Here is a 22,486-nt window from a genome sequence, read left to right on the forward strand (position 1 = left end):
TCCTTCTCTATTAACTTTAGTCTTTGGAGTAATTTTTTCCGTCGTAAGCACTTTCTAAAAAATCATTTTTTGCACATTTCTCAGATGCATCAATCCTCTGGCATTCCTCTGCGCACACATTATGGTCCTCGAGCTCTAAATAGAAAAGACTTTTATTATGTCCATTAACCATGGACATATGTGCTCCAAAAGTTTCCTGACACGCAGTCATTTGTGGTTTTTTTTAATTATAAACAGAAAATAGTCAGTAGAAAAATAAAGGAGGGAGCCCCTAAATATATCTTTATCCATTCGAATTGTGCTTATGTACGACAAGAAGATGGGAGACATGACTCTCGGGGCTGCCCACGCCAGCGTGGGAGCATGCATGTGTTTATACATGCAGAGGGACACACACAATTCCCATGTGCAATCAAAGCCATGCACTCAACAGAACTCAAGACATCTGCAATTGTGGGTACCGCGGGCGTCCTTCTAAAAGAAGGGTACAGATTTTTCTTAGATTCTCCAGGTCCCGTTCCAGTGAAGAATAAAAATGGGAAGGAAGGGTGACGCCCAGGAAAGCATGTGACCAACAAAGTCGGGTTTATTGAATGCGTTTTATTTTAACAACCAACCAAAAAACTCTAACAGCCTAACAATGCACATAAGTTAAAAATTAATTATCACTTAGTGATAACAAAGATAGTTGATTTACATGGAAAAAAAGAACATTTACAATATCTTAATCCTTATTCACATTATTGATACTGCAATAAAACACAATTTGTTTTTTTTTTCTTCATTTCACAAAAAAAAAAAGGCGGGAAATTGTGCTTTGTCAAGAGGCACTACAAGAGAAGGTTTCTTTTTCCAAATAGATATTATATGACAGATATTGAATAAATAGACATATATGCATTGTAATTCGCAAAGATCTGGCAAGACCACAGGCTAAAATGCCCACAGATTCACTTAGAACCACTGCACACCTGGCAGTGAAATTAAAAAATAAAAGGCAAGACTTAGCATTGAAAAATACCTAATAAATTTTTGGTTGAAGTGTAAAAGATACCAAATGCGGATGCCATCGGTCGATGAACCACCTGTAAGAGCTTGGCAAGAAAAAAAAAAAAAATCGGTGCCTAGGACGTGTACAGGGTGACGTCAGCAACGGTGTCAGAAGACAATTTGGAGGGAGTAACTCGGAGATCGGGAAGCAGCAACTGTGGACTTTTCTGATTAAAGCTGCAGCATCTACAGAAACGGGAAGGGTGGGCCCAGGCCTCAACTGCAAACACAGCCGTCCTTTTGCAAAGACACATGACGCTCTTGTCAAGGTAACCGTTTTTGTTTTTTGAACATCATTATTTGAAAACGTACAGGAAAATGTCCCTTTGAGAACTCCAGAGGTTACTAAGCGGCCAGAGTTAGTTTGTATTGCAACGTGTCTTCTCCCTGTAGAGTGTAAGTTCTGAGTTAATATCTACACATAGAGGTTTTTATTTTTTTTAAACTCCTACCTCTTATACCTTTTCAAATATATAAATAGTATTAACAGTTATATTACAATGTTTGTGTAGTAAACAGAAAATAAATTTCAAAGTGATATTGCATGAGGTCTTTGACAAGGTTGCATGAGGAGTCAACTCAAAAACAAAACAAAACAAGACAAGATCCAACCACGTGGGACCGCTGGGCGGCCATCGCGAGCCTGAAGTAGGTTCCGGAGGCCAGCCCCAAAGCGGGAGGTCCCCGCCGGCCATCGCTGTCAGTGGAACTGGAAGGTAATGCTACTGTTTCTAATAGGAAACTGAAGGAGATCTGGCGAACTGTAGTAGATCGCAGCTTTAACGCTCATTCCACAAGACAGCCCGGTCGGCGTTAGTTCCGCTTTACGTCACGTAAGCGCAATGTGGGGCACGGGGGTGGTGTTATTTCCTTTTCCGAGGACTGGGTGACTCTGCTGAGATCGCTTCACTGACTCTATTGCCTGGAGGTGCAGAGAGGTTCTGGAAAGCAGGTTCCTGTTAGGGCTGCCGTGGCAGGGGGAAAGGCGTGGAGGCAGCGTGTGAGAGCTCAGGGGGGCTGCAGAGGCTTGGCTAAAGTGGATGGGAAGTGTACGGAGAAGAGGAAGGTCCGAAATGGGGAGGAAGAAACACTTGGGGGAGAGGCCGGGTAGAGATTTATTGGAGTGGAAGCCCCTCCAACTGGGCAGAAACGTCTTTCTCTAACTTAACATTACATTGAACTATGTTCTATTTTTTTTAAAACAAAAACAAAAAATCCAGAAACAATAAAAAGGAAAAAAAACCAGTAACAACCAACAATTTAAAATGAACAGGCTTAAAAGTTTTAAAATTTGAAGCCACAAGCAGGTAAATAAACTTCATGATAAAATGTGGCTCATAGCATGAACTCCATAAGTCCCATGTCAAAATGTCATCTTTCGAGACTGCACTGATTAAAGGTCAAGTTTCCTCTGCACGGGACTTGGCTCGGAATGAATTCCACAGAACGCATCTGCTCGCTACAGCGCTGTCGCGCTGGATAACGGAAAGCGGCGGCTCACGTCCTGGAGTCTACGCAAGTGTGCATCACTCTCCCGGAGAAATGTGTACTGCGTCGTTACTAATGGGCCCTGATTCCCTCTGGCTCACTCTCTTGCCTTTCTCTCGCTTCTTTACTTTTTTTTGTTTTTGTTTTGGCAGTGTTATTTTGTTAAATACATACCTCAAAAATTACCCATTAAGCTGCCAGATAGGAAGCCATAGAATTAAAAAAAATATATCAGGGACAAACACACAAAATAAATAGGAATTCAAAAATAGTCACCCCACCCTGAGAGCAGGCCGCAGTTTCTCAAAAAGCCAGAACAACTCACTGTGAAGTGGTATTTTTTTTTTTATACATAAACAAGTCTTTTCTTTAGAACTCATTTCACAGTCTATTCTTTCGGAAAGTTCTCTGTCCCATGCAATTTTTAATATATATATGTAAATATAGAGATATATACATATACATATACACACACTCGTAGCTCCTTCATTTATCTCGTGGGTCTTGCCGTCCTGGAAGTTGCCTGGTGTCTCTTCCATAAGAGCGAGGGGAATGAAGGCGGAGTCTCCCATGACTGGCATCACTACGGCCCAGTCAATGGCCAGAGTTTGACACTTGGTGTCTTTGCCAAGGTGGCACCTGACTCAGAACCACTGAGTTTACTCAGTCTACAGGCGATCCTGTGCGACAGAGGAATGCCATTACGGGTAAGAAAAATAAAACAGACGATAAAAACAAAACCAAATAAAAACAAAGCCAAGAGGATTTTTTTTTTAAAGAAACGAAAACAGAAAAGTCCTTGGACCCATATATTGCTTCGCCTGGTGGAGTTCACATTATCTCTGGTCGGTTTCAGCGGGCGCCGCCTTGCTCTTCTCCGCGTTCTCCTCCTCCCCCTCCACCTTGTACATCTCCTCCGAGCCCTCCTCGCTGTCGTTCTCCTCCGACTCGGTCAGCAGCTCCTCGTCCTTGTACTCCGCCACGTCCACGGCGGAACCCAGGTGCTCCTTCAGCTTCCCGTGATGCTTCACGTGGTACCTCTGGTTCTGGAAGAACTTGATGATCGTGTGCTTGGGGAGATCCAGCTGGGCCGAGAGGGTGTGGATGGCTTCCTGGTCCGGGTAGAGGCCCACGTCGTGGATGAAGCTCTGCAGGATGCCCAGGGCTTCCAGGGAGATCTTGGTGCGAGAGCGGGGTTTTTTGGCGCAACTGTCTTCGGCGGGAGGGGGCGGTGGGGGCGCTTCTTCTCTAGGAGGAGTGCTCTCCTTGGTCGGCTGGGACTGCTGCCGATGGAGGACCTGATGATCAGAAGGGGGAGAACATTAGTGTGACTGGGCCCTTAGGTCTGCGAAGCCACCAAACCTCTGCAGCAGGTGCTGCCTCGCACATGCCGCGCGCACACACACGCCGCGTGCACAGGGCCGCACTTCTATTGGAGTCGCCTGTGAGGAAGTAGAAATCACATATCTACATGTGTGGTTCATGACAGTCATTTGAGCTGGGTAAGGTGGGAAGCCCGGGCGGGGATGTGTCCATGAATCTGTGTTCAGTTTGGGCTACGCTTCAAGTTTGATGCCAGCCTAGACTAGCAAGATCTTGTTTCAAAAACAACAAAAGAGAAAGAAAAAAAAATCAAATGAATTGCATACAGCAGCGTTTAGACAGTAAGGCACTAAGGCATTAAGCCACTTGGCTGAGGTCATCCGGAGCATCGAAGGGCTTGGCTCTGGACCATCTGCACCTCTAACCATATCTGAACAGTACACTCACGACAGAGGCTCCCCAGTTCCATGTTACACTCCTCTGCTTAGCCGGGCAAGCTAGACACGTCTTTCAGCCACCGTCTCAACACGTGGCAGAGAGATCAAGAAAGTGGCCGCTTTAGATGTCAGATGTACGGCGGGCACACAGGACAGGGTTCAGAAGGGAGGATGGACCTTGACAGCAGGGGCCACAGTCACTGCTCCTGCCACTCAAGAACTGAATGAGCTCAGCTGTACCCGCCCAAGACTGGATTTGACCCAGGGGCTCCCGGTCAGCCTATCCATAGCTTGGTGCAAACTGACGGTCCGGGGTCATCATTGCTACTCTTGCCCTTACCACTCTGTGAGACACAGATGGCACATTGGGACAGAAAATACAACCTCTGCAGAATCAGGAAGAACTTTACCTTCTCTTAGTTGTTGCTCTTTAAATATAATTGTTTCAAATAATATACATGAAAATCTCCAAAGTAATTTAAAGATATAACTTCTGTATGCTGTAACTTTTAATTGACTCTGTTAAACACATTTAGATGGGCGCTTTTCTATTGCTATAAGCTAATTAACCCTCTATTTTGAGCTTCCCTCCAAATTTCTCTCTTTTTTTTAAAAAATGTTTAATTGCAAGGTTTACTAGCTTGCTGTTAAATTTCAAATCACTCTTTTTCTTTTGTCACAAATATCCCTCTTTTCTATCTCTACCTACACCACACGTTCATTTAACCATAAAAGAAAACCTTAAGGGGGCGACTGGACTCTGACCCTGCCCGTCATCATCCTCACTGTACGAAACAACTTCCTATCCCAGCACAAACTTATTAATACATCGGTATGTCTACAGAAAGACAGCGATACACGGAGGCTGTCTGAAGACACCTCCTCAGTACCCATCACAGGCTTGGGGCAGGACTTGATGAAGACCTAAAGGGAGAATGTCATTCAGTGAGGAGCCCCGGGCATCACCAGCAGCTGGTCTAAGCTGGCCTGCCTCTGCAGTCATCCCTGCTGAGATGGGTGAGACCTTGTACAGAGCTGAGGCCTGTACTTCCCATCCCCAGAGAGTGCCCGACCTCCTGTACCCTCTCAAGAGCCTCTACAGTAACACATTCACTCAAACAATAACACACATTTATCATTTTCTATTGTTTTATAAAATGTTTTCCCAAATTAGGGTTCCAAATTATCTATTTTCCAGAATCCAAAGAGAATCAAGCCCAAGATATCTATCTATCTATCTATCTATATATCTATATATATATATATATATATATATATATATATAGAGAGAGAGAGAGAGAGAGAGAGAGAGAGAGAGAGAGAGAGAGAGAGAGTTACATTAAAAAAAAACATGGTATCTTCCAATCACCATTCCTCCCGCCACAGGGACTAGCCGCATGGTCCACTATTAGGACCAACATTCACCTCCATCCGAGCAGTTAGAGAGAAAAAAAAAACTGTGGTCTTTGCTCCAGTCCCAGAGGCCTAGGAGGAAAAGCATACTTTCTCACAAATATGAAAACGTCAGCTTTTTTTAAAATGGAGTTGAATGAATAGTAGAGGAGATAAAATATGGGCGCCACAGAAAAGGTTTAAGCCTTTTGGAAGAACTAGCACTAGCTGCCAAAGCCAGCAAAGACGCCACCCATGGGGGCCCACAGTTGTATCAGCTCTCGGGAGGCTTTGAGAATAAGGGTCACAAACTCAAGGCCAGCCTGGGCTACATCATGAGGCTCCCGACTGGAATAAGCGGGTGGCTGGTTGCAGAAAGAAACCGAAAACAAAGGGCTATAAAACAGTGGACTAGCATCCAAAGAGCGCTGACCAATTAAGGGCACTGTTCTTAGCGTTTTCTTTACCACTTTCAACTAAGAGCAAACTCATGTGGTCTGATGTGGTAAGCTGGCATCAGCAAAAAAAAGAAAGTGAGAGTTCTCTTACTCCAAAGTCCTAATTATTCCCGCCAGGGAAAGCGAGGCCGCTTTGCGGGCTCCCACAGCTCTCGGAGGTGGCTTTGATGGCCGGAAGATATGTGCTCAGGGCCCACGACGTGGGCAGCGTGAGCGTGGCAGTTAAGCGAGCCTCTGTGCCAACAGGTGAGGGCGCAGCTTTTGGTGAGGAGGACCGGAATGAGGGACAGAATGTGCTCGGGCAGGCCATGTGCTCAAGCAGGAGTGGTCCCTATTAGGGCCGCTGTGCTAATTGGAAAACAAAAGAGAATTAAAATGCCCCATTTTCTAAATTACGCTCGCCTTCTGTAGTAAAAGTCAGCAGAACGGTTCCATTTAATTGAATAATTAGATTGGTTCTTAAGGGGCTTTCCATTGTGCGCTGAGTAGATTTAAAGAGATTTTTCCAAAACTGTACTTTGAAGTTACTATAATCTTTCTGCATGAGGGCATTTGCTCTCCTTAGGCCCTACCAGTAGGAGTATACTCCCCCTCATTTCTTAGACCACAGCACAGTCACACACATGTACAGAGAAGACAGACATGAAAAACTCAACAACGATGGTAACAGAAAGCACCCATTTGGTTGCAGGCAGCTCTAAGATGGATAACGCAACCCTACAACTCCTCGCGAAGGTGTGATCTGGGCCAGGAACCAACCGGAAACAGACTGCATCGTAGGATGCGCCTTTAAACTGGAAGTCAGGAGAGCAGGGGCATGCCAGGTTGAAAAAAGTTGGATTCTGAGGTACTTCGCCGATCATAGACCAGAAAGATGTTTCTAAGAGAAAATATTAGCACTGAAAATTCCCCATGGAGTGAAACGCAGTTTCTGATCAAGTCAAACAGAAGAGTGGGTTGGTGGGTATGACGGTACAGGCATGCAGTCAGTTACATACCAATGCTAGCATCTTCTAACAGATATGGAAAGAACAGTCAAAAATACAGGTGAGAGATGTGTTTGTTCCCAGATACATACAATCTGACTCAACCTATACACTACTACTTGTGTCCCCGGTTTTTGGGGGCTGACCATTTAACACTGGTATTCTGTTCTCCTAGGGAAGACGCGTTCTCTCTCACTCCCATGCCTTGGTGGCCTTTAGTTCTTTATGTAGGCGTGAGGCCCCAGGAGCTTCCCTTCTTCTGAGTTGGCCTGACAGTGTCATCCTTGTCCTGGCTAGTTGGTAACATCTACTGTCACTTAAAACCTACAATCACACACACACACACACACACACACACACACACACACACACACACACACACACTGTTTAAAGCCAGAAAGAATATAGTGCCCTCTAGAAGGCATGCCATAGGACCTTCAGTCATAAAACCCCCAAACTAGAAAGAAGCAAGTGTCCCCAGTATAAGACGGCATAAAGCAAACTCCCACCACAGAGACGCCGGGCTAACTCTCCCGCCATGGGGAACCACCACAGACTTCCTGTTGGGTGAAAGGAGTCAGAGGAGAAAGACAGATTTCAAGATTCGACTTATGGGAGGGTCATGAAAAAAAAGCAAAGGACACACAGAGTAAGAAAGCCTGCAGCAGCTTCGCACACTGGTCATCCCAGCAGACAGGAGGCAGAGGCAGGCGGCACCTCCACACTCCCAGAAGATACTGGTGGGCAGCCCTGTGCTGACAAAGCAGTGACAACAGGGCGAGATGGAGCCAGGGCTGGAGCGTGGTGTCATTCTATCACCGGGGTGATGCCACACCCTCGAGAGACCTGCGATCATACAATCGACTCTAGCCAAATGCAGAGCTCCAGCCGTAAGGGCTACCGCTGAAAGACAGAAGGGCAAATACCTGTACGCCTGTATGCCAAATCCAAAATACTCAGCTTATAATGTGTTACTGGATCCCCACCAAAGGATCCCAAACAGGAATATTAATATAAAATGGCCAGCAATGTCCTCAGAGGAATAGTATTTACGTTGAACGGATGGCTGCCTTCTTTAGCTAGGGCATTTGCCATACCTAAAAGGAATTGTGTTTGAAACAACTGGCCTTGAGGTGACAGAGAAAAAAGCCCATTCCTTCATCAAATACTTTTGGGGTTATCTGCTAAATGACTGGCCCTATTAATTCAGGTGGGCTTTCAATAAGGAGGTCTAGATCCAGCTATTAAGGGTTGGTAAATAAATAAGGTGTGGGCAGGACACAAATGAATTGGAAGTGCCAACCCTGATGAATTCTTTTTTTACTTATTTTCTGAAAGCTCTCTGGGCGGAAACATGACCCAAGCATACACGGATGGACACGAAGATCACAATGTAGGAAGAAATGCCCTAAATAACGTTGAAAAGGAAGGCCAACTCCTCAATAAAGCCAGAAAGTTCCTTGACCAGTTCCAAAGCAGAGTTACAATACGGACGACGCATGTTGCCTCTCTGCCTCAAAGCTAAAAGCGTGGAAAACAGAAGGAGCTCACGGTACCATGACAAAAGCCGGCCAAGAGAGATAAAGCGCTCCTCTTAAAGCTCTCTGCGCTCAACTAGATTCTGAAGGCCTCAATGAAAACCAGCTGGGAGCCATGTGTAAAATATAATGGTCCTGGCCTGCAGGGAAGGAAGTTAGATCTTGAATGATTAAGTTTAGGAAAGTATATAATTCACTGTATCATTATGGGGGTGAGCTGGATTACGTATAATAAGCCAAGCCTTTGCGGTCGTTTTTATATAGAGAAGATGAGAAATTATTAAGGAGGTGGTGGGAGGGGAATGATGGGAGCATGGGAGCGTGGTAGCCGGTTAAGCAGCTCCCCAGGTGGCCGCGTGTGGCTCTCTAGGGCGAGATGCACCCACAGAAGTGGGGCCTTGCTCAGAGCAGAAAACACAGAAGCAGGCGAAGACGACACGGAGAAAGTACTTTTGTCCATATCCATTTGGTATTAGAGTCAAGATATCTTTTACTCCCTTTGCCCCATCTCCGCCAAGGAAACATGAGCTACTTGGTCAGAAAAGGACAGCATCCCTGCATCAGAAACTCCAAGAGACGTCCATTTACCAATAAGAACAATTGGTTGCAAGGCCTCTGGCATCAACCCACTGACGCATACCCAACAGAAGAATGATTGTATGCTATTATTTTTAACCGTTACTATATATAAAACGTCATGGAATTGAGGTTTCGATAAACTTGGTGGCAAGTTTCCCTCCACCCCCTCAAAACCAGTAGTAGAGACTATTCGTTTTAGCTCAAAAGTTCAGCAGGGAAAACACCTAACGTTGATCATAAAAAAAGGGAGTCGATGATTACTTTTGTAGCTCACCTATTGGGCCGCAGCCTCTGGACTGAGCATCTCACGCCTAGATCCCGGTGGGTGCTCTGAGCCAGTCCCACATCCTCTGGTCTCCACTTCTGGCTTTGCCACTGTCTCTGCTGTGCACCAGTGACTCTCTGCTTGCTATAAATCCCTTTTTAGCAAAGCTACATGGAGTAAATAAAGACTCCGGCACCACGTGTTTGGGATTTGCTTCTGGTACCCATCTGAGCCCAGAATGTTAATGACTTAATAAACATTAATGAACTAATTCTGTGACTATTTCTCTTTTCTCAAAAAAGTTCCAGGACACCTGATAACCCCTAAAATCCAGCTGTGCAGAAGCTTCAAACAGAAATTTTGGGGGTTAATGAAGTTCTGGTTTCAAGTCAGTGCCTACTCCAACAAGTTCCACTGGTTAGTAGCCTTGAAACTCTGAAGCAAGCTATTCTCTGAGCCTCCGTGTTCGACGTCCCAGAAGATCTTTTCTCGCAGTATTAAGAAGAAAAGACTAAGTAAGATCATACGTATGAAGTACCTGGCAGCGATCTGATCATAAATAAAGCGTTTATTATGAGCAGTTTTCATTTCAAAGGGTTTGTTATTTTTATTCACTTTGCGCATATGCATAGTGAAGATGTGCATGTGAATGCAGGTGCCCAGAGAGGGCAGAGGCGACCCCTGGAGCTGGACTTACAGGCAGCTATGCGCTGGCCAGTGTGGGTGCTGGACATCAAATCTGGGTCACCTGGAAGAGCAGTATCTGCTCACAACTGCTGAGTCATCTCTCTAGCTCCAAGCAATTCCCTTTTAAAATGTGAAGAAGACTTTAAGATCAAAACGAAATGCCTCGTGCATTTTTTTCTAGCAATGTGTTTATTATTTTAAAAACATCAATTTCTGTAGCTGGCCCTTTCACCTGAAGGCTACAGATGGACAGGAGACAACATGCTGGTAACTTCTCTTCTTTTATCACAGACTTCACATTCTTACCATGGCACCTGGCACATGGACATTCCCTCTGGAGTGTTTGCCACACAGAATGTAACCTTGGAACCCCATCTGAATCAGTATCTTCCTGTCTCCCACTTACACAAGTCACGTGGACTGTCGGGGCAACAGTCCTCATTAATGGTTCTCAAAGCCATATCCACAGGCCTCTTGCAAAAGCCCTGTGCTGCATTAAGACACCCATGGCGTCAAAACTACCTTGCAGCCAAAAGCTGAGACGTCACTCACGTGTTCCGATGGTGCTGAACTTTCCACCAATGGCATGAAAGCAGAGAGGGGGCAATGTGGCCCGTGGTAGTCAGGGTGGTGACATCAGACTGAACTCACAGCGGCTTCCAGCTCACGTCTGCAAGCGCACCGCTCTGTGTGAGAATCGTCTTGACTGAGCCATGAAACTCTACTCAGTATTAAATCTCAACGCTTGAGCATATATTTCTCTTTAGTGTTCTGTGCAGGGGAATGAGAACGCTGGCAAGAAACTCTTCAGCGACAACGACGTCATATGGTCGTCTTGAAGAAGACTTTGCCCACATTATTCTCAGAAGGGAACGCTTGCATTGGGACTCAGAAGCTCTCTGCCATGGAATACCATGAAGGAACAACTAACAGCGAACCTGTGATGAGTCAGATTCGGATACATAGCTCCTTAAAAATTGAAGTGGGGGGGCTCGGGAAATGGCTTGGTGGGTATACTGTTTGCTGGATAAGTTGAGGACTGAGTTCGGATCCCCAGCGCCCATGTAAAAGCCAGGTGTGGTGGCGCCCAGCAGGAGACCCAGCTGTACTAGGCGAGGGGGCGGGTCCCAGGAGCTTGCCAACCAGCTACTCTAGCAGAAACAGTGGTTTCAGTGAGAAACTCTGTCTCACAAAACTGAAGTAGACCCAGCTTCAGGCCTTTAAATCCCAGCACTTGGAAAGGAGAAGCAGGCAGGTCTCTGTGAGTTCAAGGCCAGCCTGGTCTTGGATGTAGAGAGACTATCTGAGGGGCAGGGAGGTATCCAATGTTAACTAACCTTTCCTTGTGCACACATAAACACAGAATGAAGCTAAACCTGTCGCTTTAAAATAAAGTCTCTGTCAGTCTTTACCTCTGATGGTAAGACTGGACCTTTTAGGTAAAAATTAGAATTTTGAAGAGCGACAGTGAGTTTATCAACATCCTAATACATCAACACCTTCCTCGTGATAATTGGTAGTGGTTTAAAAGGTGCTTTTTAAAAATATATATATAAAGAAGATTCAACATTTATAAGATCTACATAAATGGGCCAACACATATTTTCAAACTCATACATAATGCTACAAAGTTATCAAATGGTAAAAGATCCATTCAAAGTTAAGTGGAGACCAATGAATTAAGTTAAGAAAATGAAATAGTCACCAATATGTTGAGTCAATTCCATTTTGCCAATAACCTTCAAAATACCGTCACTTTCAAAGCCTTGCTAAAGCATCAAAGAATTTCACAATTATCTGTAATGCTTGTTGAAATGTCTCTTGCTAGCCTAATCACACATCTTCCTAAAGCACGATTTTCTTTACCAGACTTCAAACACATACTGCATTAATCGCAGAGGCAATTATGACAACCTAATTGCCTTGCATTAAAATAGACACTGAAATATCTTTAAGTGTATATAAAAGGCTGGTATGTTAGGTTTTAGCAAGGTATTTTCCACAGAACATATCCTTTACATATCTCCATATATCATGTATAATTATTTAACACTCAGCAAACAGTTAGGTCTAAAAATCAATCACTAATAGGGTAATACTGATATACATTATATTATTACTGAGATCATCAGTTACAAAAATGACAACAGATCACAGGGACAAAAACGTTTGAAAACTTCCAAACTATTTGGATCACATTGGAAAGAGAGCCCTGCCCCTCCCTAATGATCGCCAAGCTCTTTGCTAGAAAATTCAAAATAGATGCTACAGTTGGAAGCCTCCTTGCTTGAGTCAAATGATCTAAGGCCCCAGAGCAGGGATGTAGGGAAATTACACGCACTTCGTGATTTGCCTCTTGACTTTATCACTCAGAGACATTTTCACAGGCAAAACATAGTCTTCACAACTCAGCCCTATTTCTAACTTCACATGATGTTACTTGAGTTGGCTCTTACGGCTATAATTTCACAGCCTAACATTATAAAGGCTTCTTTAAAACTATGGTTTAGTTCTGCTATTTTTGGGGGGGGGCGGGGGTTGTTCTACAGTATCCTAAGGTCAAAACTCCGGAAATACGTTATTAAAAAAGCACATCTGTGAGGCGGAAGACAAATTGCGGGCTACAGGTGCTGGATTACATTTTGACTCCAGGCAGGTTTAATATAAGCTGGTTTTCTTTTTACAATTGCGCTTAGCACATACGGCTATAGGAAGGGGATTTAAAAATAAAAAAAATAAGAAAAAAAAACCAGAGCGAAGCTCAATAAAAGAAGACCATGTCAAAAGAAATCAATACGAACGAGCAAAATGATAGGGCATCCGACATGGAAATCCATGTTCAATATCCTCGAGTCTTAGCCAGGGATTCCTGTAATATTGTAACCAAGACACTATGGGAAGGCTGTGTATGTTTTTAATGCAGCTTAATAATTGTTTCTCAAAATAAACACTTGGGTCAAAGATAAAAGCATAACAATGCCATGACACAATAATCCGCTAAAATAAACTCGGGTGCTGGAGGAAGCACGGATCTTAAAAGTAAAGCCTTGGGCTTGTAGCCTTTCCTCTTCGGTAATAAATTGAGAACAACGATACCGACAGCGTGGTATAGCTGGGGGTAAAACAAATATGTTGCAGTTATTAATAATGATTTTAGGAAGGGCCAGAATCTGTGACTACCTAAGAGGGGGTCTAGGGACTACTTCCTTCATGCAGTTGGTGAGCTGATACAGTAAAAGCGGCAGGGTTGAGATGAATAACCATATCTCAGTGAAAAGGCCACCAAGCGTTGAGATTAGGCCAAGACTTCTTCTAGAAGACTCCAGGTTGCATAAAACAGTGGGTTCTATTTTTCAGGTTCTGCCTTGTCCTTGGAGATTCCAGTTTGCAAATAGTTTTTTTTTTTATTCCATTGAGTCAGTGAAGCCTCTTTGATTTGGATTCATTTTGCAAATGCAAATAGGCCTATAGATGCACTTGCTATGCATCCTGTGCCACAGAACGCAAGTTAATATGGATAATTACAATTGGAACAACAATTTTTAAAAACCTGCATTCACCCCAGCCGGGATAGGAGAGTCAACAGGACAGTATGACAAACTGGCATTGTTAAAATGGTTACACTTGATGTAGTTATTGCCATTCAATACATTCTGATGTTGTGGAAAGACAGAGATGTGTTTGTCTATGTCTCTGGCATAGTGATACCAAGAAAAAAAAATCAGAACAAACAGGCAAAGGGGTCTAGAGAGATGAATGGCTCAGGCAGTTAAGGGCACTGGCTCTCCTCTTCTAGAGTAGATGGCTCAGTTCCTCGCACCAATGTGAAGAGTCGCGACTATCTGTACCCAGCTCCAGGGGATCTGAGGCCTCTTTTCCTGACCTCTGCCGGTACCAGGTGTGCACAGGATGCACATATGTACATGGAGGGAAACATCCATACACATAAAGTCAAATAGGGCAGAGAGGATCCTTTTCCCAGTTAGATATAAAGAAGCACAAAGCACGGGCCACACGTGGTATCTAATGGAAGCTCTTTTCCCCTTATCAGCATCATCTGAGATTCAAGTTTGCTCATTGTTTAGGGATACTATAACTAAGGATTCTCCCCTGAACACGGCAAATAGAATCTGACAAGGATTAAGCAAAATGAGATTTTTTAGGATGTTCTAGACCACGACAGTGTATCCTTACACCTAAGAGGAAGACAGACCACTTAGCAGTCTCCGATGCCCACCAAGTGACCTCTTTCCCTTTCTCTCTATTCTCACATACCTCCATCGTGTCTTCTTAGAGGACAGAGCTTGGCCTACACAGTCATGGGAAAAAGAAGCCTGTCTTTTGAAGACCAGGTGCAAGACACAGGCAGTGTTAGTACACTACACAGATCTCACATTTGTGTTAAAACAGGAAAGAGAATCACGGGAATGACTGACAGTTACTCTGTGAACATGGTTGTTAAGTCAACATGTCTTGCTTCACTGGTGTAACTGGGCAAGGGTGGTTTTCGTCCCAGCCCACAGGAGAGAAGTTCTTGGGTTAAAGATAACCAGAGTCACAGACTAGAAGGGTGAAAGGTTAGGATGAGTTGAGTAGCAGGAATTCAAACAGCATTCAAAGAAACAGCCTGGAAACCATAATGTCTCCCGGATGGTCAAAGGCCAAGAGAAAAGCCCGCGCTAAGGTTCCAGGTTAAAACGGTCACCGGAACCCTGAAGCAGTTAATCCAGCTGGCTCAATAATTCTCAAGAAGTCAAAGTGTGATGGGAATGAAAACAACCTCATCCACGCCCGGGATCTGCCAACTCTGAACTCGGGTTTTACTAAATAACGAAACAGCGGTGGCACCGGCCAACGTCAGTGACGTGGTTAAGGCAGAGGGCGTGAATTATCTGAGAAGAGTTCTGAGTGCATTTGGTTCCTTTTTGGGGGGGTAAGGGGCCGAGGTGGGTTATCTATGCGACTGAGGCCTGGGCAGGACCTGGAATGCGCCAGATTTTCTGTATAGTTTTTTTTTTTTTTTTTTTACAGTCCAGCCGCTCTGAAGGCAGCACCATCTGAAAGTTATGGTTACTGAAAGTATTAGATGTTCACCAACAATATATGACCTCAGCATATTTCTGCTTTCTGGATGTAACCACTTAATAACAGGACTCGGGGGAACGGCACTGTGTGGATCAAACACATGAAAGCAGGACCATGCCTTTTATAGAAAGCAAAGGGAAGGCATCTGGCTGTAACCAGCGGCTCCGTTGAGGGACAAAGCTCTAGCACTGCCACACCACCGAGATATCACCGCTTATTAGACTCTGAAGACCGGGCTGAGTAGAGAATCAAATGTTCTGAGCAGGGCTGTTCCTCGGACCATGAGGAAGAGGTCCCTGAGCCAAGATTCCTGGTGGCTTAGTGCTTAAAGGGGGTCCAAAGAGCACTCATCAAACACGGGTTACTTCTCAGCATTCATCTTTCTCATTTCATCAAGGCAGAGCTCCTTGCTTTTTCCTTTCAAAAGAAGAGTATGAGGAGATTAAACAGTGTGGGGTAAGGCTTCCCACAGGTTCATGGGCTGTCAGTTCTGGGGTACCCTTTCTCAATGCTAAACAGCTTCACGATAGGGATATTCACTTTGCCATCCTCCATGTTAATGATTACACTAACTGAAGCTAGTTAAGAGGAGATTCTTGCCTAGCAACTTTGTGCCAGAACACCTAGTGAAAGATGGAGATCTGGAAGGACTGGGCACTCCTACTTGGCCATGAAAAATGAGACAAGAAAGCCAATCTCCTTCTCCCGGAATGGTGACCGGCAAGAAAATCCTCAGTCTCTTAATTCCCTAGGGCAAAGTAACCGGATTAGAGGTTCTTTTTCCCACAAGAAAGACTCTAGTCTCTAAGCTGTGGAGGACTATGCTGTTCCCATGAGGCCAGTAAGTCAGCATCCTTATCTCCTCGAATCCACACAAGTCCACTTTGTCTACCCGCCACGCGGCCTTGGCTCTCTGGAGCCTATTGGCTTACCCCACGCCCCCAGTCATCCCTATAAGCGGCAACTGTCGAGTGATTATACTTTCAAATGCGAATTTGCTTAAGGGTGGATTTAATTGAATAGCTGAGAACTCGGTACAAAACAACTATACTTACAAGTGGCCTTAGTGGGGAATTAATCATTAACACTCAGGATTGGTGTCCCAAGACCAACCCCCATGTTGGCTCCAGCCAAGAGCATAGAGTTCTCAGCGACGGATTCCCTCATCTAGAGTCGACATCTTGCTCTTCCCACGTGCTGAAGGGGATTCCCTCTTAGGGAGCTCTTGGAGGAAGGTCTCCTCTCTCTAGATACTCTTATTGATGTCACTTAGAGCTTTATACCCTCTTGCCTGAATGAGCTCCAGCGTACAGAACATCTTGCCAAAGGCCTTCAGCGGCCTTCAGTCAGGTCAAAGTCTCCTGAGTGGCCAAGAAAACCGTCACCTGACTGTCGTTTGTCCCTCCACCCTATTCTTGCTCCTCAGTCCCTGCCTTGTCGATTATATACCAATCAGACTCCTGCGGGCAGAACCTCCTACTCTTCAGTCTTAGCTTCGTTGTGACTCCCTGGGAAGCTCCTGAGAGAGACCCCGCGTGGTTCCTTTTTGGGATCCTCTGGGTCCTCTCCCCACAGTTTTAGGACATTGACTGACACTGTCTGCTGTGTGGTTTTCTCTGTATTTATCTGCTGTGGTGCAGTCACCTGTTGTTGACTACTAATGACTTCACAGGACAAGGCAGTGCCTTCGGTAAATAGTTGAAACGTAAAATTTATCATAAAAATGCCCAGAGTGCTTCTGTGGCAGGAACTGTCACATTCAATAAACTGAAATTCTTATTAAAATTTAAAAGACATCCAATAGCTTCAAGATAAAAATAATAGGAAGACCACGACCTTAGCGAAAGAGTGTATGCTTCCTCAAGGGAGCTGAATCAGAATAGTTGGGAGTGACTTACCGCATGCATGCAATACTGGATCGCTATCTTTGGTAGTGACTTACTACATGCACGCAATACTACATAGGTATCTATGGTAGTGACTTACTGCATGCACGCAATAATAGATAGCTATCTATGGTAGTGACTTATTGCATGCATGCAATACTAGATCGCTATCTATGGTAGTGACTTACTACATGCACGCAATACTACATAGGTATCTATGGTAGTGACTTACTGCAAGCACGCAATACTAAATAGTTATCTACGATAGTGACTTACTGCGTGTACAAATATTACATAGCTGTCTATGGCTGTAACTTGCTGCATGAACGCAATATTAGATGGCTGTCTATGGTAGTGACTTACTCATGCATGCAATGCTAGATAGCTGGCTATGTCGCACACATCCTTTGATTGGAAGTGACTGACACCCAGGAGACAAACACTTAGGTTGTTACTGTTGTTGGGCACTAAAACTGACATGTTTACTTGCTTTTTTTTGTCTCTCTATCCCTCTTCATACTGCAAAAACATTTGTATTTTCAGCAGATCTCAAAAGGCCTGCAGCAGGCAGCTGCGATGACCAGAAAAGTTGCTGCAGGCAAAACAGCAGGCGGCAGATGAAACCTGGAGAATCCATGGAAGACAGAGAAAGGGAATCTTGGACCCAGAGAGAACCCACGAATGCTTACAAATGTTTCTAATGAAGCCTCTGTGTCCTGGCAGCCTCCTGAGATGGCGCTGGCCCCTGACTTAGATTTAGGAGAATGCTATCTGCCTAGAAGATGCTGTGGAGAAACACCTAGTGTCTTCTTCAAAGCAAATACAAAATGTCAGCGTGGTTTTCCTTAGAGTAGAAATGAATGAAGTTCATCTGAATGAAGAATAAAGAGGAAAAGTAACAGAATCAATCCCAAGTATGTGTATTTTTTTTTTGCCTCCCTTTCACTCGGTCTCTCTAGCTTCAATAGCACAGGCTTCAGAGAGAGCAAATGGTTCAAAGTCAACTCCTTACTGCTTTGCAGCTTATTTATTTTTTATCAAAATCTGAGTTTTTTTTAATATTCAACTGGAGCTAAATAAATAAATCACAGAAGCTAAACATAGAAGGTCTAGAAACCAAATAAGAACCACCTCACATATCCATAGAGACCATAAGGCATTGGGGCGGCATCAAAGAATAACCATAACCTTAAGGTGCCATACCTGCAAGGTGTTGTGCGGTACCTTCACCGAGAAAACAGTTCTTAGCCTCATCAGGGTCTCTACCAGAATTACGATTCCAAATGTCATCAAAATGCTATCATCATATTAACACGCTTGATCATGTGTGACTTCAGGTACCCCAACTTCCTAGTTCTGAGAACAAATTTAGTGAAATATTTTAAAAGTGGAGCTGGCAGAGAGAATGTCGGCCCAGAGCATGGCCAAGAGGCGAGTCAGGTGGCAGCCGCAGGGGAAGCACAATTTACCATGTGTACTCAGCAATGGGCATTAAATAATCATCTCTGAATAAAACCGCACAAATCAATACGGCCCTGTCGCGCTGGACTAAGAACGGCATGGCCTAAAGGAAATCTCTAAGGTCAACCAGCAATTAACTGAAAGGTTTTGATTGAAAATACTATTGACTGCTTTCATATCACACAGCTTCCTGGTTATTATACTTCATGGGCTAAGTAGGTGCCAAGACATTAAATTGTCAATAATCTATTAATACTGGACAGCTACGCCCGCTCTCCCCGAATCTGCGGGCAAATCTACCCAAGCCGAGCGCCTTGTTTAGAACCAGTGCAAATTCCTCAACCCCAGCGTGGACACTGTAACTTCCTTATCCTACCTTAAATGCCTGGAAGTGTCCCTCAGCCTGGGAGAAATACATAGACGCTTATCCCCATGCATTAAACTAACATTCGTTTTCTGAGAGATTGCTGGAGGGACAGAGACTGTGTCCTGGAGCCCGCCTTCCTATCTAAGTCCTATTTAAGAGTTCCTAAAGAGAGCATAATAAACAATTTACAAAGAGAAACGAGAAGTTCTTCAAAAGGAGCCTGACAGCCCTTGTGCCTCTCAGCATCTGGAAAGCAGTCCTATATTGGGGGGGATGAGGGGGCTTTTAATGAACTTAATAGGGAAAAGCACTTTAATTAAATGCTGTCACAGTGGATTGTATTAATGACTGTACACAGAGGAATTTAAAGCCGGCCAAGTTTATTTAGCAAAGAGAAGCCGGGCTTTGAAAGCCTGCGAGTATTTATGCTTCTGCAGTTGGGCGCACGTCTGGAGGACGGAGGCGTCAACTGGGAGCCTTGAGTTATTAGATATGATTTTATTTATTGGGCATTATTAAAGTTTCAATGGCCTCGGGGGAGTCCGTTTCATTTGCAAAGTGAAACACTGTGCCTGATCAGAAGGGGTTAAGGAAAGAGGACGAACTGCCCCCCCTTCCCCGCCCCGTCTTTTTCTGCCCCCTAGAACTTCATTGCAGGTAACGGGGGTCAGCGGAGCAGGAAGGAAGTCCACTTGCCTTTGGGACTGGCTGGTCCAAATTCTCTTCGCCGGAGAGCAGGGGCAAAGAAATCAATGGGCAGTATTTCTCCTCTGGTTCTTTCCCCTATTTTTTAATTATTATTGTTATTATTGTTAATTTTCAGTGACTTCCCCAAACACGATTTATTCTATTAACTACCGCAATAAACTTAAAAAAAAAAAAAAGAACGACCAAAGCTTTTAGAGATCTGCATGAAAATTTGGTTGCCATAAAAACCATGAGGACGGCCACGTTCTGCAAAGGCAGCAGATGTTTGACTTGGGGCACTAGGGAAGCGGGTCTTCTTTGGTGTCTTCCACTTGGAGACCGATCATAGAGCAAACCTATTATTAATGATAGTATTTTTAAAACAAAACAAAGCCAACAACAACAACAAAAGGAAGCCTTAATGCATGAAAGCTGTAAAAGATTGAGAAGCTGGTCCGGCTGGAAACTACTACGTGTGTGTCAAAATGATTTTCTCTACTGGGTGTAAAAGTGTAATTACCCACGATAAGCTGTTCTCCAAGCTGATACTACAAGGGTGAGGGATTTCAAGGAAGCCCATTGGAAGCCGAGGGCTCGCCTTTGGTCTTCCGTCTCTGACACCGCCATGTCTGAGATCGCAAACCACGCTGTGATTTACCACATCCTTGCCGCTATATACACAGCCTTGCAGGCTGACTTTAGACTTTAATTCGAACCATGAGAAAGGGGCTGAGGGGGAAATGTGAGGATGAGAAGGAGAAAGAAGCAAAACCCTAACCCCAGCACCTACTTCCTTTCCAGAACAGAAGAATCATCACAAATGCAGACTTTCAACTTTCTAAATAAATAATCTGATGTCTAATCCCCCCCACACACCCAAGCTATTTATTAATATCAGATGTCTGGTCTGTGTCTCTGTAGCTCTGGAACTTCGAAGGGGACTGTGCATTTCCATCTGGGCCGAGATGCTTCAGAGGAGGCTTTGAAAGGCTTCAAGAGCAGATGAATATGCCATAGAGCAAGAACTGATTACAGACACGTTCTGTATGTGGGCAAGGCAGAGTACCGAGGGCAATGCGTGTTCATGTGGTGCAATGCATTCCTCTGCCCCACTTGGGCAAGCACACAGAGACAGCGGGAGTTCGGGCCACCGCTAGCCCAGTTCCAGCTCTGCTCCAGGAAGGCGGAACGCATAGACCGCCATCTTGCCAATCAAGGAACCCGAAAACTCCTGGCCTGGCTCATCAGTCCATCTGATACCAAGACACATCAAAGAATCGTCAGCTAATAGGACAGGATGGGACGTTTGATTTGGATTATGTTTCACAAGCCAAAGAAGCAGTGAATCCCGCATCTCTTTTCATTCCAAAGGGAATGAGCATGTTAACCACACTCAGCTGTTCACTAATGTAGCCTCCCTCTCATTGGAGGCTTTGGATCCCAAAGTACTCAGATGTAGATTTCTCTCACACATGTATCTTGAAACTGTACCTATGCTGGAAGGCTCAGATGGGCACACCCCACTCCTCCCACTCTCTTTAAGTGTGTGCTATACTTTAAGTATAATAACTGCTCCACCACCCCACCAAAAAAAAAAAAATAGTGTTCAGGAAAGTGTTGTATTGAAAAAATTACCGGGAGTCACGCATGGCGATGCACACATGTAGCCCAGCACCTGGGCGGTAGAGGCAGGGGACACAGACTACAAGGTAAGCCTCAGCTACACGGTGAGCGTGAGGTCAGCCTCAGCTCCATGTGGCCCATCTCACACGACGGGGGGGGGGGGGCCCGACACCCAGTTTGGGTTGTGGATGCTGTGTGTGTATGACCCACGCTCACTGTCATGATTCATTCACTCAACTCACAACAGAAGCAAGAAGGCCTCTCCAGGGCCACAGTGTTTGTCTGCCTGAGTTCTGAGTGCTTTCAGCTTCAGGTGTGCGCGGGACTTTAAAACAAATAGCCTACGCCTCGTTTTGAAGTACACAGTCTGAGCTCAGTTTGTCTTATCTAAAAGAGCATTTGTGCTTGGATAATTTGCTCCCGTTTTCTACGTTTCTGGATGCTTGGAACTGGCAGGCTATGGGCTCCTTGTGTGGCGTGATTCTGCGCAATGAACACAAGTAGAAACGCAGGTAAGACTTTTACACTGCATCAGACAGACACAGAGAAACCCTGAAAATGAGAAATAAGTAAAAACCACTGCTATTTACATCAGCGGCCTCTGAAATCCTGGTTTCTGATGTCACTCGGTTTCAGAAACAATTGACTTTAAAAAAATACATCAACATGGTGTTTGACAAATTTAAATTTGCAGGCAAATGGATGGATCTAGAAAACAACATATTGAGTGAGGTAACCCAGACCCAGAAAGGCAAGTATAATGTACTCACTCAGAAGTGGCTTTTAGACATAAAGCAAAGAAAACCAAGCCTATAATTCACAATCCCAGAGAACCTAGACAACGAAGAGGACCCTAAGAGAGACATACATGGATCTAATCTACACGGGTAGTAGAAAAAGACAAGATCTCCTGAGTGAACTAGGAGCATGGGGACCATGGGAGAGAGTAGAAGGGGAGGGGAGAGGAAGGTAGGGGAGCAGAGAAAAATGTAGAGCTCAATAAAAAATAATAACACTATTAAAAATAAAGGCACGAATGACCAAAAGATTGTATTCTTTTTAAAAGTTGACTGGCATTTATTCAGTTTCGTACTGGTGAGTGTTTAAAGATTGGTTCTTTGGGATTCACAGTCCCAATTGCCTTGCTGGCAAATTCTCAGAGGAAAGCCACTGT

General features: G+C 44.6%; 1 protein-coding gene and 1 long non-coding RNA gene across 6 annotated transcripts in view; one reads left to right on the forward strand and one right to left on the reverse strand.

Moving 5' to 3' along the window:
• Positions 1-580: 580 nt before the first annotated feature.
• The window catches only part of Satb2 (SATB homeobox 2), a 171,280-nt gene continuing 149,374 nt past the window's right edge, over positions 581-22,486 (reverse strand). For all 5 annotated transcript variants that reach the window (XM_085684235.2, XM_085684232.2, XM_087902398.1 and 2 more), the window contains one exon: positions 581-3,836. In XM_085684235.2, coding sequence (XP_085540361.1) covers positions 3,375-3,836 — 462 coding nt within the window. In that variant the 3' untranslated portion in view covers positions 581-3,374. The remainder of the gene's footprint in view (positions 3,837-22,486) is intronic.
• Positions 15,911-18,082, forward strand: LOC146889404 (uncharacterized). Its single transcript, XR_015000133.2, has 2 exons — positions 15,911-16,129; positions 17,718-18,082. It is a non-coding gene; the product is annotated as an uncharacterized LOC146889404 (long non-coding RNA).

Source organism: Myodes glareolus, chromosome 27, assembly GCF_982192425.1.
Source record: "Myodes glareolus chromosome 27, mMyoGla1.1, whole genome shotgun sequence".
Taxonomy (NCBI): domain Eukaryota; kingdom Metazoa; phylum Chordata; class Mammalia; order Rodentia; family Cricetidae; genus Myodes; species Myodes glareolus.